At 42.8% G+C, this 17,773-nt stretch overlaps 1 protein-coding gene across 3 annotated transcripts in view; it reads right to left on the reverse strand.

Moving 5' to 3' along the window:
• Positions 1–17,397, reverse strand: part of six6a (SIX homeobox 6a) — a 17,958-nt gene extending 561 nt beyond the window's left edge. Inside the window, exons 1-7 of one of the 3 annotated variants that reach the window (XM_035611252.2) lie at positions 16,922–17,397; positions 10,387–10,436; positions 8,143–8,177; positions 5,627–5,712; positions 4,902–4,954; positions 1,302–4,792; positions 1–236 (exon numbers count right to left, since the gene is read on the reverse strand). The exon at positions 1–236 is cut by the window's left edge and continues 561 nt beyond it. In XM_035611252.2, coding sequence (XP_035467145.1) covers positions 71–236; positions 1,302–1,873 — 738 coding nt within the window. In that variant the 5' untranslated portion in view covers positions 1,874–4,792; positions 4,902–4,954; positions 5,627–5,712; ... (1 more) ...; positions 10,387–10,436; positions 16,922–17,397 and the 3' untranslated portion in view covers positions 1–70. The remainder of the gene's footprint in view (positions 237–1,301; positions 4,793–4,901; positions 4,955–5,626; positions 5,713–8,142; positions 8,178–10,386; positions 10,437–16,921) is intronic. The other 2 variants (XM_035611253.2, XM_035611254.2) reach the window with 2 other exon arrangements.
• Between the last annotated feature and the right edge of the window lie 376 nt (positions 17,398–17,773).

The raw sequence follows: 17,773 nt of genomic DNA on the forward strand, positions 1-17,773 counted from the left end.
TGACTTGTTTTACTAGATTGTCTTTCTCTCGTCTCCCCCCGTCACGTCGTCACCGCCGTCGTCCTGCCCGTCAGATGTCACATTCACTGTCGCTGGAGGTGATGGAGATGGCCGAGGCGGCGGCCTTGCTGGACAGACTGGCCTCCGGACTGGACGAGTTCCCCAGGCGGTCCACGGTGCCGTCCTCGTCCGCCAGGGAGCGAACCGAGCCGCCGGACAGGACCTGCTGCTGGAGCCTGCGGACACGGGACGACATGGACATGTGCACTGAGCTTAAGCCTCCGACAACCATTTGGAAAAATAAACTCCCCAAAAGGATGAGAACATGATCTAGTTGCACATAACCCCCCCCCCCCCCCCCCCTCCTGGCACGTTCTTGAACTGAGGGTGATTTTATTTTGGACGGGTATTTTCTGCTGTTTAAAAATAAATGAATAAATATATTGACCGTCTAACAACATCCATAAATTAGACATTTCTTTTTGTTTTGTTTTTTACATTTTCTTAAAAACACATACAATTAAATAAGGAACAACTGCCATTTCTTTTGGTTGTGTGCATGGTTGACAATATCAATATTAAAAACAAATAGCACTGTTATATGGTGTATTTTAAATGTTGTACAGATACCATCACAATATGATATATTATTTACAATATACTATAATAGTGGGAGATTTCACTAATTCGTCACGTTTACCGGGAAATTACGGGCTATTTTATTAATACAGCAGTGTGACCTCGACCCACACTGGAGATAGGCCTTTGAACAGAGAGGCTACGGTTGTAATTGGCAGTTAAAATACATTTTAACAAATGTTTTTATAGACACGGGCCTATAGGATGCAATAACAATCAAATAGGCAAAATAAATATACATATAATAAATAACATATTAGCTCAAAATTGGTCGTTAGCCGGAATAGTCTCTCCAGTATCTAATCGTATTCACAGCAGTTACAAGTACCATTATAAGAGCGTTGTTCTCACTAAATATATTTATTTTTGGCCAGTTTTTTTGCATCTCAGTTATAATTTCATCACAGACACTGTGAGCAGCATTTAGAGAAAAGAAGGGAAAAGAAAAACCTGATTGTGGGATTACAGGACGATTGTGAATCTAATGTCGCGGTCGAATGGCTCCGTGCAGCGTGGATCACGGCCTGTCTTAGACTGAATGTGTATTAAATCACATGGTGCAGGCTGTGTTGTTGTTGTTGTTGTTGTTGTTGTTTGTGGTGAGAGATCATTTCTTTACCGTCGCAGCTCTCGTGATCGTAACCCTTCGGAGAGATGCTCACCTGTTCTTCGCCGCCGCCGCTCTGTCTCTTTGTCTGCGGTTTTTGAACCAGTTCCCTACTTGTGTGGGGGTAAGTCCGGTGGCCTGTGCAAGCTCCCTCTTTTTACTGGGGTTCGGGTAGGGGTCCTGCAAATACCACTCTCGTAACAAGTGGCGGGTTCTCTCCTTGAAGCAGTGGGTCTTCTGCTCCCCGTCCCAGATGGTTCTGGGCAGGGGGAACTTCTTGCGCACGCGGTACTTGTCCACGGGCCCCAGCGGGCGGCCCCGCAGCTTCTCCGCCTCCTGGTAGTGCGCCTCGAGCCACAGCGCCTGCAGCTTCGTGTGCGACTCCTTGGTGAACTTGTGGTTCTCCAGGATGTGGTAGAGTTCGCGGAAATTGCCGGTGTGGAAGGCGACGACGGCGCGGGCCCTCAGCACCGACTCGTTCTTGTTCAGGACCTCGCAGGCCGCCGGCGCGACGGGCAGCGACCAGAGGAAGCGGCCGAGGCGCTCCACGTCCCCGCTCTCCTCCAGAGTCTCGCAGACCCCGGCGACCTGCTGGGGGCTGAAATTCAAGATGGGCAGCTGAAACATGGAGGCTTCTCCTGTGTTCCCCTCTCCCCCTCCTTCCCCTCTCCTCGCTCTCTCTCTCTCACGCTCTCCCCCGCGTCGAGTCCTCCGCTTCTTCTTGTTCTTCTTCCCCCGTGCGCCAAGGCAATCCAAGACGCCCCGAGATGGAAAAGAAAAACAACAAACACACCAAGGCAATCCTAAAGTTACCGAGCAGCCGCCCGACCTGCAGCCCGACCAGCCGCGAACAGCGCGAACAGCGAACACCGCGGAGGAGCACCGATGCTGCGCGGGGGCCGGCTACCGCATCCTCGGGCAAACTTGGCTGCAAAGGGCTGAAGGTGCGGGACAATTACAGTCGGAGCCGCGATGTATTTTCACGGTAGGATGTACGAAAGAATTAAAGCTGGAGCCGAGATGTATTTTTTAAGGGGGGAGAAAAAGACAGTCAAGCCCCCTCCGATGATTTCCTATTGGACTTGGCAGATTGGCTGCCCGGTTGCCATGGATGCACGTCAATCACTGTCAACTTCGGCCAATCGGGCGGAAAGGAGATCTCTGCACCTCCCTTTTCAAAAATATTATAAACATTTTGACCTTTTTTTTTTTCCCTTTTCTTTTTTTCGCTTCGCAGTCTGCAAACGCTGCGCTGCCCCCAACCCGCCCTGCGCCTTTGTGTTACAGAAAGACCCTTCAGTCTAAATAGTGAAGGAAAACACGCGCGGCTCAGCTCATCACCCCGCAGCTCTTGAAACGGGCTTCACGCAGGAACATGACACATCGCCGCTGATCTCAGCCTCCTGTACGGAGATCGATAGATTCTAGACAGTGTTCAGTAAAAAAACAACTAAATAGTGATTCTTGACCTCACTTGTGATAGGTTGTAACTTTAATCTGGGCTATAGTCTCATTAGGCCTATAATACTCTTATCATATTCCCCCATCATGTGTCAACGTTGCTTCTATACAATCTAAGTGAATGCTTTTAATGATACGAGTCAGATTATAGCTTTTTTTTATTTAAATATTCTAATATAGATGTAATATAATTTCAATCATCAATGCTTAAATTATAGTAATAATGTTTTTCAAAAGGGTTCAGTGTGGCCTTTAGTGCAACGGGAGTTTGAATTCGCAAGCCGGTACAGTTTTGAAACCTTGAAGAGAGTTGGTCAAGGCTTCCCTCGTTTTTAACCAGCACCAAAAAAAAAAATCTTTATTGACGAATCATAATGGATTAGAGCCCGAGTTATGATGGTGATGCATGATCTTTTATGTGGGGCGTGAATAAAGGCCCCTTTCGAAAGACACGGGCTAATTGATTGCTGCTAGTGTGTGTGTGTGTGTGTGTGTGTGTGTGTGTGTGTGTGTGTGTGTGTGTGTGTGTGTGTGATGGTGTGTGTGTGATGGTGAGCCCTGCAGACTTTTATTTATACAATATAGTTGCATCAGTACTGACAGCATCAGCACAGGGGAGGCTGTGAAACATAGCAGGGTAGAAACGATGTATTTATTTGCGTGTGTGTGTGTGTGTGTGTACATATAGGATTACCATGGCAGTGCCAGGCTACTCGGCGTTAGTATCAGACACACTCCGTTTTGTGCACAGGCTGATTTAGTAAATAAGAGGGCGGATAGATAGCGCAGATGGTTTGAAGTGTCGGGTCAGATTATTTCATGGCTGGATACAGTAGTAAAGTTCATTCTGACGGAAAAGCCCGATATTATTCTCACAGATCCCCCCCCCCCCCCCCCCCCCCTCTCTCTCTTTCACACTTCTCTCTCTCTATCTCTCTCTCCCTCTCTCTCGTGCACGCACCACACTGGAGCTAAATCCCCCTCAGGCTCTTTTTTGCATGAATTATAGACTCTTGATGCGGGGTTATGAATGCCTTCTGCACAGGAAGCTGCTCATTCTGTCGTTGGTCTACTGCAGACCGCAGCAGCATTACAGATTCAACAAAAACCTGGATTATTAAATGTTTTTGTTAAATCTGTAATGCTTGTGAGAGCGAGAATGTTGATGATACATTTCTCATAATTTGGCCTGTTTTGACTTATCAAATATTCACACTCTGCTTTATATAGCAGAGTGTGGCCTCTTAATACAATTGGGGTGATGTCGAGTCGCCACCGCTCACACACGTTATTTCATCTGCCGGTAAATATTGAGGAATAATAGGTAAATGAGGAATAGGACCTCCGTCAGATGAGGCCAACAGTGGGAGTAAAAACACGAGGGCGGATGACAAGGTGCCGGACTGAAATATTCAGATGCCCGTGAATATTTCATCCCCGCAGCCTGCGCGTCCCAAACTAAAGCTACAAGCTGTGCAATAGTCCTTTTCTAGGAAGCGCTCTTCAATAAAACATGGGCGTGTTTTGGATCTCTTAAACGGAGGGCTGGAAATAACAATTGTAGACTATGCTCTGTAACTAACACGTCTACCTTGAAGGCGCTGTTTAAAGATTTATTACGAAAAAAAGAAAACCAAAGAGGTGCGATCACGTCTCACTGCGAGTTCGTGCTTCGTTATTTCTTCCTAAATAAACCGAGGTGGTAATAATTTCTCCGCGCATTCATCGTGCGGGAAATCCTCGGGAAAAGGGGCCCTGCTATTCACTGATTAGTATTCCTATTTAATTGTTCTCATTCCTGGTGGCGTCTCGTTCATTTTCCTTTCATATAAAAAAATAAATAAATATCATGTGAGTTTATTAATATACTCAGCCGAGCTGGTGTTCTGTATCTGTGAGTGACACAGTGTCAGGAGATAGAAGGCCTCCTGACACCAATATCTCCGCACACTCAGCACAGCAGCACAGAGGTCTTCATTCTTTTTTCTTTTCTGAGTTTGTTTCATGGATCCCACTGCCATGTCTGCAGCCAGTCTCCTGTCAGACCAAACACGTTTTGCCGTTGTAGGTTCCAATATATCAGACCTGTGGGTGGTTTTACATGTCTGCTGTTATTATTATGATTATTACTAGTGATAATGATATAGCATGAATAATAATAATATCAATCATAATAATCAGAGAGGTCAGGTACCTGGTGTGGAAAAAATAACAGGAACGCAAAAATCCATCCTATCACACCTCAAGCTGAAAAAAGAAAGAGGAGAAATTTAATTCAACACTTCCCTGACATGCAGAGTTGCAACAGAAATTGAAGGAGCAAAACACTAATTAAAGAAATCTTTGAATTGTTGAGAAAAATGACAAAAGAATCGATTAACCACAACAAACTCCATCTGCTGTTGAGGACTAATATGATTAGATTGAAAGCTCCAGGACGGTTAAGGACCTTTACCAAGTGAGGGTCTTGTCAACTGTTTCCAAAGGGTTAGAATGAACTTTAACCTTATATATATATATATATATATATATATATATATATATATATATATATATATATATATATATATATGGAAACATGCATATATATATATATATATATATATATATATATATATATATATATATATATATATATATATATATATATATATATATAAAATCATTATGTACATGTAGGTTAATTTAACACAACTACATTATACAGTTACTTTAATAGTGTGAAAAATACTGAAGGATCATACAGATCCATCCCTTTATTTAAATGTCTAAGAAAGATCATTTGTGTTCACGTTTCAGTTTGTTTCCAAAGGTGGGGGCAGCTGCAGCGACAGACAGCCGCACACAGAGTGAGGACCACAAGGTAAAAAGAGGGACGATGCAGAACAGAGGTGTGGGGGCATCTTGCTGCAGACCAACCTCTCAGTTTCCTCCCAGTGTCCGATAAGAGATGAGTAGATTTATTTGGTGTCATCATTAGCATGTAGCTGGGTCGTAGCTGAGCCCTGGGCAGAGGGAGGGAAGGAGTGGGGAATAGTGAGCAGGCTGGAAATGACCCAGATTCCCTAGGATCAGTGGAGCAGACGAGACGCTACAAGAGTCTGTCACCAACAGCCATCCTGCCACTATCCCATGCAGACCTACAGTACCTTTCTCTCTCCATCTGCCCTCCCCCACATAACTGCTGCTCTTCATATGCATAAGCCCACTGAAATGTATGGAAACATGCATACAGGCACACCAAAGGCTTTTCTCTCACTAAACGTCACTAACAAATTCCAATCTGAATTTATATAGCTGATATCACCTCAAGAGTTAACACACTCCTGTTATTATAAATACCCTGAGATCTGTCGGAGTTTGCACTGAGCCTGAGAAGAATAATCACTTCAACAGCATCAAGAGAAGACAGTGATGTTAAAACAGTGTCACAGTGTAAATGTATGCTGTTAGTGGCCTGGTGTGGGTGGGCACTCCTACTTGACAAAGATGGGGGATGAAAACATCACATCCACAAGCTGCCTGGCTTCAGCCTTCAGTTGACTTCTCCCCGTGCGACAGACTGTTTTAACTTAAGAGTTAGCTGTCCTTGTGCGGGATTAACTTTCCAATTAAGATATCATGTCAGTAACACTCTCATAAACCCTGGACGACCCGGATGTATTCAAAGGCCAGGCTCATGCAGCGGGACTTAAAGAGTCACTCCGCTCATACGTTGTCTCGTGGCTCCGCAGTGACAGAAGGGTTAAGCCAAAGCTCTCTGCGAGTTGTATTTTCAGACCCATTTGCCCCCGGGGCCGCACTAGCTCTTGACGCTGCATTTAATCTGTGGATTTGTGGTAACAGAGAAGACTTCTTATCCACTGACCCATTGGCCCCCAGTGTACGTAATCCAGTGCCTTTCAGTCACACAGCTCTGCTGACATGGATAGTGGAGGGCCAAAACACTGCACAGCAGTCAGTGGGGGGGGGGCACACACACACACACACACACACACACGGCCAGCCCTGCCCAGCCCTGCCCTGACACACATACTCCTCCCCCCCAGGCACTTGTTTCACGGGGCATATACTACACAGCACGGTCTGCCATAATCAGTGCACATGATATTAGAAATTATATCCACTAAACCAGTTCATACTGGCATGATGCACTGAATATGTAATTCCATAATGTCCAATTCAAAACCAAGACCGACAGCGGCAGTGTATACCGGAGTGCACATACATTCCCGCTGATGCCGTGAAAAGAGTCATTTTACCAACAGATCTTTGCATTATGTACGCAGGGAAGTTATACAAAAGCAGGAGTGCCGTTACACCTTTTTATACTCTTGTGTAAATCTCTGCCGAAGCTCATACATATTACAATCGGCTACATCAACCATGCGTGGCCTTTAAATGTAACTCCATTGAATCTTGCCATTGTCGTGCAGCATACAAGTGAGATCCTAAATCCAAGGTTCTCCAAGAATCTCCATGTTTCCTCCTCCCCACTGGTTGCGAATGTATACGCACAAGAGAGAGAGAGAGAGAGAGAGAGAGAGAGAGAGAGAGAGAGAGCACATTTTACAGGGCACGTTATAGAGTGCATGCAATTATTACATCCATTCCACTCTTGAATGCAGCCAATTTCTGGCCAGATAAAGGGCTAAATGAAAGTAAGCAGAGTGCACGTTGCACAGCGCCCGCTATATATTGCCAGTGTTTGTGAGTGTCTGTCAAAGAGGCAGAGCGATAGCGAGCAGAAATTACAAACAAATGAACAAATGCATGCATCGCCTATAGCAGTTGCACAACAAAGTGATTGTGTGCACGAGGCGGCGCCTCTCTGTTAGCGCTAAAATGCCAAGCCTTGTAATTATATGAACAGCAAATCCTCTGCTCAGTCACATACAGCACGTGCGAAATTGAAATTGAACAAAGCAAGTACATAATTCTCCACATATAGGACATACATGAAATTGGCGTCCAGTGGTGTGTTTTTCTCTTCAACCACTGCCTTGTTTTCAGTCATGCTGAACTGCAACAGTAGACTGCGATGGTGAATGAAAAGTAAACTGTCCAAAATCTATTTCATATCAACATTTTCTAACATCGTACTTTGACGATCTTGTTGTCAAATCCGAGTTTTGTATGACCAGATATTCAACACACACACACACACACACACACACACACACACACACACACACACACACACACACACACACACACACACACACACACACACACACACACACACACACACACACACACACACACACACACACACACACACACACACACACACACACACACACAGAGTGCAGTTTTTATGTAACATTTCTGACTGAATTTGTAACGCCACTTTGTCATTATAACAGGACATTTTTCTAAAAAAGCTTTGTGAATAGTTTCCCAGTTATTCAGTTTGTGTGAGACAAAGAGCAAACCTATTTTTTTCTGCTTCCTGGTGTCTTGCTTCTGTCTGGAAAGCATAAGAAAAAAACAAATAAAATAAAATCCTGTCCATGTCAGAGGATCTTGACGACACCCAAAGGTGACAGGAGTCAAAACTCATCACAGTCAGGAAGTCCTCTGGCACCAGGGAGCTACATGATGCGTGAGTCAGGGCACAGGTCACAACGTCGCGGCCATGCCGCCTGGGCCTCACCTCCACTTCACATTGTCTAAGAGCCTCTGCTCCTCCTAGTCACACACACACACACACACACACACACACACACACACACACACACACACACTACTGTCAATAAATGTCTCTTCAAGCAAGAGTCTTTGCTCTTTTGTCTACACTATCGCAGCTTTTTCGACAGTGACCTTTACACGGTCTTTTTAGGATGTGTGATTTAATATTTTGTATCAGGGTATGAAAAAGAAACAGTTTCTCCTTTGTACAGTACACACATTGCATGCTGGCTTAATTCCATGTATTTATTTGTATATATTGCCCTAATAACTACCCCATACATCTTCAGGCAATGTGAGAGGAGAAAAAAAACGAAGCCTGAATTTGTCCATTAGCTCTGGGGAATGATTCATACCAACCCCTTGTAGTGCAGTGACTTCACCCTGAGCTTAGAATTACTTTATAGTAAATGGTACATTCATCACTCTATTACACTCTCCAATACTATAAGGATCAAAATACTCCTTCAAGTTCATTAGTTCCCATAAAAACGGAATTGTTTCCTCGATTTAGGGTTTTTATTAGTGCGAAGGAGAGCGTTCACGCACAATGCAGCACCATTACACTCCAAGAAAAGTCGAATCGAAGTTGAGTCTTGGATAACCGTGACCTGGATGACTGAGAAGCTTCACAGGCACAGTTACACTCAGTGTCTATTGAAAATGGAAGTGATTTCATTCCATAAAGTTGTTATTTTTAAATCTAGAGTCTAGGATTTCAAAATAAGGAAGAAAGTAAGAGAAGTTTATTTTTATAGCACTTTTAACAGAAAAGAGTCTCAAAGTGCTTTACAGGGCCATAAAAAGTTAAAAACAGAGTAAGACAAGCTCATACATAATGCAAAAAAAACTGAAAACACAGGAAAACAATAGAGTCAAGTGCATAAAAGACAGACCTGGTGCACATAAATCACCCCAATGCTTGTTTTAACAGGTTTTCCTTGAACTGTTTTTAAAATAATTATTCACAATCAGCAAACCTTCGCAGTGCAGGTCTGGCATTCAAAAACTTTGGTGGTATTGGCTCTCAAGCTTATTCACTACAAGTCTTTGGATGGGTGCGTGGGATTTGGAATAAATTTAAGTTGTTGGACCTAAGAGGGAGCTGGTGAGTCATGGTGGAGGAGATCTGTTAGATATGTAGGGGCTTGATGGTGCAGGATCCTGTACGTGACGGGGAGCTGAAGAAGAGAAATGACTATGGATGTAATGTGAGACCATCTATTTGACCTATAGTGAGACGTCTAGCGGTGGAATTTCGAAAAATAAAGGGTATAATACCAATTATCTTCATGTACAACACACTAACACATCTGAGAAGCTTTTTTAAAAACAGCAGACAAAAACAAGAGAAAAAGAGATGTCGCTCACGCTGTATCAGATCTTCAAATTGCAAATGGAGCACCAACTGACCAAACTCAGATTTTGTAGTCATCGCCACTACAAGGGCCAGGGGCCACAGGATATCCTGAATTTCCAGACTCTTAATGTCTGTCAGCTGTGCTTTATTGATGGCTTATGTCAAATGCCATTCTGACAGAGCTCATTAAGATGAAGCGAGTCATCTAGGTAGAGACGGGAGAAGGCAGAGCTGGCAAGCCGCCTGATCAGTGTGTGCACAAAGATCACCACTGTACCTACAGGGTGATGCCTCTGACAGCAGATCGCAGACAGGGCTGTGTGTGTGCGTGTTTGTGTGAGAGAGACACACAGACAGGGGGTGAGGGAGAGAAAGTATATGTGTATGTATTCATGTCATTGCTTGAGTTACCCCGTGTCACTGAGCAGGTCCCTGCTAGATGCCGCGACGCCAAACACAACTGACAGGCTGAGAGTCATCTGGCTTTTGCCACTCACACGTACTCAGATATTTAACCGTGCACAGCCCTCTCAGTGCACTGCGCTGCATCAGCAGTCTTGCACTACAAGGACGAGGCCCTGTGGAGATTTCAGGACCTTGAGAAGATGAGTAAAATGATTTTCCTCACTGGTCCATGCACTTCTCCGCCACACGGTGAATGAAACATCTGGCAAATCCCTAAAAAAAAAAGAAAAAAAAGACACTAAGATCAAATTTTATTTGCACCTCTTGTGCAGGAAAAATACATTTTACACATCATCATTCAGCGATCGCTCTCTAATAGCCGGCAGCAGGGGTCTTACACTATTTTAAACAGCTGAATCCATATCGGCTATGGCCAGCAGCGCTGCTGATGAGCTCAGACTGTTATGTGACATCTTAATATACTGATTAAAAATGCATGTTTGGAGGGTAAGCAGAGGGGTGCTGTGGGTGCTCCTGCCAGGGAAGATTAAATCATTCTGCTTAACGGACACGCTGGGAATTCAGGTCAATGTAAATGAGCGAGATATAATACACCAGAGTCAGTTTTTTTTAAACAACGTCATACGTCATATCCCAGCAAAGGAAGAGGATATATTATCATCAATAAAATCCTGGCTGTAAGCATGTATAAAGGCGAACTGTGGGGACGTCTGATAAAGCAGTGCCGTTCCAATTATTAGAATTTCATTTTCAGTCAGTTCAAGAAAAAAAAAATCCATGCTGAAATCACCTATAAAAAGGTGGGATGTGCTCGTAAAAAGGGAGATAACCACGCCAAAAAAGCTAAATGTGTCAGTCGTGCAATTATCACAATTAAGGATGTAATACAAGTTTGTTTGTAGCCTCATTAGCATCTAGTTCCATTAAAGTCTTGCCAAATATTTTGGCACAGTGCAGCACATCAGCCCTGACAGCAGTTTACTGAGCCAGTAAGACCTGAGAAAGTGTTACTGCCATCTCAGCTTGGACCTCGTATGGAGTCGGGCCAAATCGATGTGGCTGCTAATCCAGTCGGCTGAAACACAAGCGTGTGTTGGTTTTGAGCTGAGCTGATCAGAACTGCTCTTTTCCTCGCCTTTAAAACAGTGAAGCCAAATGCAAAACATGACTCTCCTCATCCTAATAAGCTGAAAACAAGATTTGCAATGAAAACAGCGACAATGACTTAAAAATTAATTAAAAAGCCATGGGAATGAGTGTAATGAGTATAATACAAAATTATATAGTTTTTTATAGTTATTTTATAGTTTATCAACGGATGTGTCAGATGTCTGTTAAGTGTAATTAAGTCCCTTTTTTATTAGGGTTACAGATTAGAGTACATATCCATATTTAACAGCCAAGAAACATCAAAATAATTGACTTAAATAGAAACTTGCCAATAAAAATCTACAAAAGTCAAGATAAATTGCTGGTATATTGACACCAGGTTTCACATATTTCATCAAAAGCAACACGTATGAGCTTCTCTGGAAAACACAAGACACACTCTTTCCAGAGGTTCTTTGTGTGCTTGCCTGTATCTCCTTCCAGACATTTTCTCTACCTCCAACACATAAAGGATGGCTTTTGTGTACAGTATCTTTCTCCTTTTTGTAAATTGGTGGGTTCCTGACAGTTTTTAGCATCACCATTTACAATTTTCCACATGCTTTTAGAAATACTGACTGTCATGGCCTTGTGCTGAATAATACAGCTTTAGAGAGAGCAGGGGAATTTTCCTCAGGGCACAGGTGTGCCCTGATAGTCTCATAAGCCCCCGGTAGCACAAAGAAAGAAAGATGCTTTCTTGGTGAAAAGGAATCGGGAGGCACGAGGTGGAGAAACAGATCAACAATGGCTATTTCGTTTCGGTGTATTTGGTTTTGACCTTCAGGCAGAGCTTCAAATAAATACGAAACCGAAGGGGAATATGTGATGTTCAAAGATGACTGGGGGGGGGGGGGGGGGGGGGAGTGTAATTCCTAAAGTGTAATACATTTTCAGACAAACGGAGAGACAGTGTGCTGGCAATGCCTCTCCACAATTGGTAGCACCAGCAGCCAATGTGGTTTTCTTTTTATGTATGAAGACACTTGAAGACAGAAGTGCTTCCCAGATATACCTATAAATGACAATGAAGTACATTAGGCATAATGTCTATCATGCATTTGTCTGTCACTCAGTACTGGTACATGTAAACCTGAATGTTAAGTCTACTGCTCAGAAAATAATCTTGTGGAATATAAAGCTTCTGAAGCTTGAATCGTTCTATCTGCTAGAGACCAGACCACACTTAGACAGTATATAAATAATATTTTTGCAAAATGAGAGCCCATAAATAGATCTAGAACAAATGGCCTTGGACTTCAAACTCCTCTCCTCCATTTCTACCAGGCTCTTAACTTGTGTCTGCACATGGTCCTCTGAAAGGGGGCTGTGATGCTTGACATGCACTGGCTGCGTTGACAAGGTAAGTGGTCAGGCTGCTAAGTCAGGCAGTCGGGAGATAGACAAGGCACTTACCGAATGAGGATGTGTTTGCTCAGGAAAATTCAATGAGTCAATCAGAAAAATCCAAATAATTACTATATCTGCAGTACTCACTGAATGAAATTATACGATATGTTGAAAGGGAGTGATCATTTAAAACAATATGTACATAGCTAATTAAAAGTAATGATTGTACAAATCTCAGTGTAAATATTTGAAAATATCACTGGTTCAAATAGCGAGCAGTGATGCTTTAGGGAGATGGGGGGTCATGAAAATTCTGCCTGCCCTCCCCATGAGAAGATTTTATTTATTTATTAATTGTGCTGATAGTGCAGAGTGTCTCAATGAGGCTAATGCTTTATGTCACATCCTACACTAACTAGCAAATTAGAAAGAGGGAATCCACCTTTACTTTCCCCATAAAAGGCCCTTTCTTCTCCAGCAACACTCAGCAGCAGTGAGGTTTTTTAAGTATCGACACAGTTGAAAAGCTGATGACTAGTTTCTAATAGGTGCTAGAGGTATACTGTAGAATCCTCCACGGTTTGCCTGGTTTTGTCTGTTTTCTCTTCATTTTATTATCTACACTTCAGCAACAAGGAGAGCTAGACAAGTGAATTGATGGGAGGGTGGAGCAGGGAGAGGGGGGTGGAGGTGGAGGGGAGTGATAAGGAAGAAAACAAAACAAAAAAGGAAAACAGACAAGGAGTGCCAGGCACTGAAAACTGGCATGCTGCAGTTGTATGTCAGTCACCTAGCAACAAGTCCTCCCCATCACTTACCCCCCGCTTCCCTGTCTCCTGCTGTGCTCTCTAATTCAACAAATCTGCTCAGAATGTATGGCTGCTCTTCTAACAAAACGCATTCTGCGCTGGGGGCTAAGGATGTGGGCCTCCGCTGAACACGCCACTCAGCTGCCCATTGACCACCGGGGCCTTTCTCTGCACACACTAAGGAGCGGGGCACAAAGACCCTGAAAGCACGGGCAGCTCCACAGAGAAAACATTTGCTTGTAATTGTGTTTGACTGCATAATGAAAATGATGTTCTTTTTTAATTTGGGCTTGTTAAGGCCACACTATTTTCCCCTGGTCACCTGATTATTGTAAAGACGCAACCCCTCACTTGCCCTGCGGGGCACAGAGGGGGGAAATATTGAAAATGGTCCAAAGACCTCCCCACTCTTTACTTTAACCCCTCTTGTGTGTCAAGTGTTTCCTGGAAAAAAAACATAAATATGTAGACTCTGTTCATTACAGGATGGGAGAATATGCCTGAATGAGGGTTTTTTTTCATGAAAAAGGATAATGACAGCGAGGCACACACACAGATGCACCCGCACACACAAATGGGAGCTCTACCAAGCCTTCCCGAGTTGCGGAGCATTGAGAAGGGTAGCATTCCTGGTGCTACTTCAGTGAAACAGACCAATAGCAGGAGCATCAGGCTAGCACCCAAAAGAGTGCCTGAAAGGACATGGTCACATTTAGCAATTATTTGCACTTTTTGGACCCAAATTTACTGTTTTATGAATGTTACTCCTCTACATTCACCTGGCTTCCTCCTTTTGCAACCACACAGATCTGCTGCGATAACGAATATTTAGGCTTGGAAAAAAATAATTTTCTTAACAAGAACAGTTAATGAATTGTTTGGGTGGCCATATGCCAAGTTTAGTTTCTTGTAAAAAATAGACTGCAACTTTCTTTGATAAAGCTGGTGTGTATTTGAACCCTTGAAGGTTTACTGTCACTCCCTGGACATCTAATCTATCCACTGGTTTAAATGGTTTGAGTCAGGGTCCCATTTTCACAGTCCTCCCCAGGAAAACCCCTCAATAAAGGAATCAGGTTGCTGAGAGGTCACAGCTGAGGAGAAACATTGCCTGCCCTCTGCTCACTGATATTCAAGCGTATTCTCTGGGGTTTCATGCAGGTCTGGATGCAAGGTCGACTCATTTGAAGGTGAACTGCTGCCTTCCCAACAAACCACAACAGCTTTTTCTGCAGGTGTAATGTCAAAATCAATCATCCCCCATAATGACTATGAAGTTGACTCAACACCCGTCTAAAGCCGTTTCATCGATAAGCTACACATAATAACCATCATGAAGGGAGGATTTACTGCAGGACTGTTGTATTTGGCTCTATAAATTCTGTTTGGAGTCCTTAATAAACACTTATGGCAAATGTCTGTTTTGAGCTTTTCCAGCCTGACAAATCAAAGCACTTCATTATATTCATGCAAAAATCCTGTAAATCCAATATTAGCATAAAGTGGTCCCCGCTTATTGATTTGCAACATTATTTTCAACAGTTTCATGAAACTAGAGATATTAAAAAAGGATTATTAACTTGGTAGAAGATATAGCAAAATGATGTAATGAAGTTTGGTTTTGGAATGAAGAAGTCTCCTTGAGCCCTGGGAAATTACAATTTGCAACTTTCGCTATTGTCTGACAATTTATAGGCCAAATAATTGAACAGTCAGTTAAGGAAATAATAAATAATGAACTGATAAGGAATATAAAAGGGAATTAGCAGCCCTGCCTACCACCCAGTCACATGAACAGAATTCACACCCCATAATGGGATAAATGTCCTCCTCAAGGCGTAAGCACAGGGAGATTTAAAAAGCAAATCTCCTCTGTCTGCCGAGCAGGTGTAAAGAGGAAGGGTTGAACAGTGAGAGGGGTCAGACGGGACTGACTTCAGATGAAGGATCCTGTCAGACTGGAGTGGCTAGAGGGCCTGCGGTAACACCCCCCACCCCTCCGCTATAGATTAACAAGTTTCAACATCATGTTGAGGCCCTGTTCCATTTTTCTTTTCTCTCTCTCTCTCTTTTTTTTTATAAGTGTCAACAAGTGAGCGTGTCTGTCTCTGTGGGTATTTTCAGGACTTTCACCATAAGGACCCCAACTCTGACACCAATTAAAGAGATTATGTCTTAAGATGAGAGGAAAACTATAGCTGTGTGTTACCACGGTGATTATTTTTGACAAGGTCACGGGGTACGGTGCAACAGTGCACGACCCCAACTGGCAGCTGCTGATTTTAGATGGATGAACGCAAACAAAGAAGATAATCCCTTCACAAACAATCAGACACAGAATATCAGACAACAGGTTTCAAGTTTAAAGATCAGCAGCAAAACAAATTTGAGTATCTGATGAGGCAAATGCAGTGTGGGTCAGGAGAAGGATATCAGGCGTAATGGAACAACTTATAATGAACTTTACTGAGCTTTGTTCACATGTTCTGACGTGTGGCAGCATCTCATCTCTCCACTACATGACCTCCAATATTAGGAGGGTAAAATATAATTTACATTATATGTAAAATATAATTTACTTTATACTATAAGAGAATCAACAAACCTTATTTCATCTTATATGAGAAATACCTTTTAAGTAGTTTGTTTTACTTTGAAATAAAAAATATTAACGAAGTGCAAACAATTTTAAATAAAATGGCAGTTTTTTTTTCATTTCATTAATAATTTGATTACTTTGGATAAAAGCTTTTATGATCACCCTTAAAAACAACAACACAAGCTGAAAGGACACGAGTAACTAACTTTAAACCAAGTTGTATCGCTCAATACGACTAATAAAAACAAAACTAAATATACAAGTCACGCTAAGCCTTTTTCATTGACAATATATTCACGTCTATGACCTCCTCGAATCCTGTTATCATTCAGAGAAATGAAAACCTGATATCAGGATTGCTAATGGCGAAACACACTCACATTCATCTTACAAATCACAACAAACAAAACGTTGTACAAGGCTGAACGATAGGATTTATTTTAAAAGGCCAAATTGGTAAAAGAAAAAAATAATTGACTTTTCTTTCCTCAGGCGTTTAGAGCTGCGACATTTTTCTTAAGTATTTTAATCATATTAGCCTTCTGGGTTTACCTTCCTTTCTTTATTTTTTTTACACTAGCACTTCTATTCAAATAAGAAGGAAAAAAAAAATCAATAAATAGGGGGAAAAAACGTGTCGGCCATTGCATCTCGAGACGACGGTTGAATTGACCGGACGCACCTGAAGGCCTCATCAGACGGCTCTGACCGCGGCTACAGCTTTAGCACGACGTTAGCTACATTAGCCCACTGGCGCGTCATGCTACATGCTAAGTTTGTAGCTTTGGCATCTTCTCAGTGCGTCTGTAAACAGTTTGTAGTTGTCCTACCTCGATGTGGAGGGCAGGTTCGTCCTCACTCAGGTCTGTGCCAGTGGGCGGAATCTCTGCTCGCGCCTCTTCATCATCATCGTCCTCTTCCTCCTCTTCTTCTTCTTCTTCATCATCTTCTTCTTCTCTTCTTCTTTCTTCCAAACATGTTTTCACGTTAATTGGCAGCAGTTGAACTGCGAGCCGAAAATCAACAAGCGCGGAGTGTATTAATGAGTGAGACCACCCAGGAAAACTATTTCCTCTGCACGTTCTTAGCGGACAATGTGAGGGATACTCGAGTTTGCCATGCCCTGAAAACCATGAATGAACCTTCACAAGAGCAGTGCTCCCCTGCTGCCACGTCTCCAGCAGGCGGATGGCTGCCACAAGTACTGATTAAAGAATTGTTTTTGTTTTTAAAGGTGAAGTATTCTGGTCAAAAACAGATCATTCTGCTGGATGAAGTTAGGTTCCCTTTGTACATTTTTTTCTTCTTCCCGAGTCGAGCATGAAGCTGAAATAGAAATTAAGGTTAATGTTCACGGCATATAAACATTTTTAAAAAGCAAGCCCTCATGAACAATTGATTCTGAATTACCACTTTTTGACAACCAGAGAAAGATTTATAAAATCCTAAAGAAAAGTTACCATGCAGGCTGTCAAGCTATCCAACAAAACCCAGATTGGAAAAAACGACAGAAATTTCCCTCCGCACATCCTTTAAAAACCTGCCAAAAATAAATATTTTTTTTTACCCACAAGAGCAGATCCGCTGCATTGAGAGTAGAGCGTAATTGTCTTCCATTATGAAACCTCACAAAGCTAGACCACTGGCTACTAAAATACCAAGGCTAATCTTGATTAAATGTC

Source organism: Scophthalmus maximus, chromosome 15 (genome assembly GCF_022379125.1).
Source record: "Scophthalmus maximus strain ysfricsl-2021 chromosome 15, ASM2237912v1, whole genome shotgun sequence".
Taxonomy (NCBI): Eukaryota; Metazoa; Chordata; class Actinopteri; order Pleuronectiformes; family Scophthalmidae; genus Scophthalmus; species Scophthalmus maximus.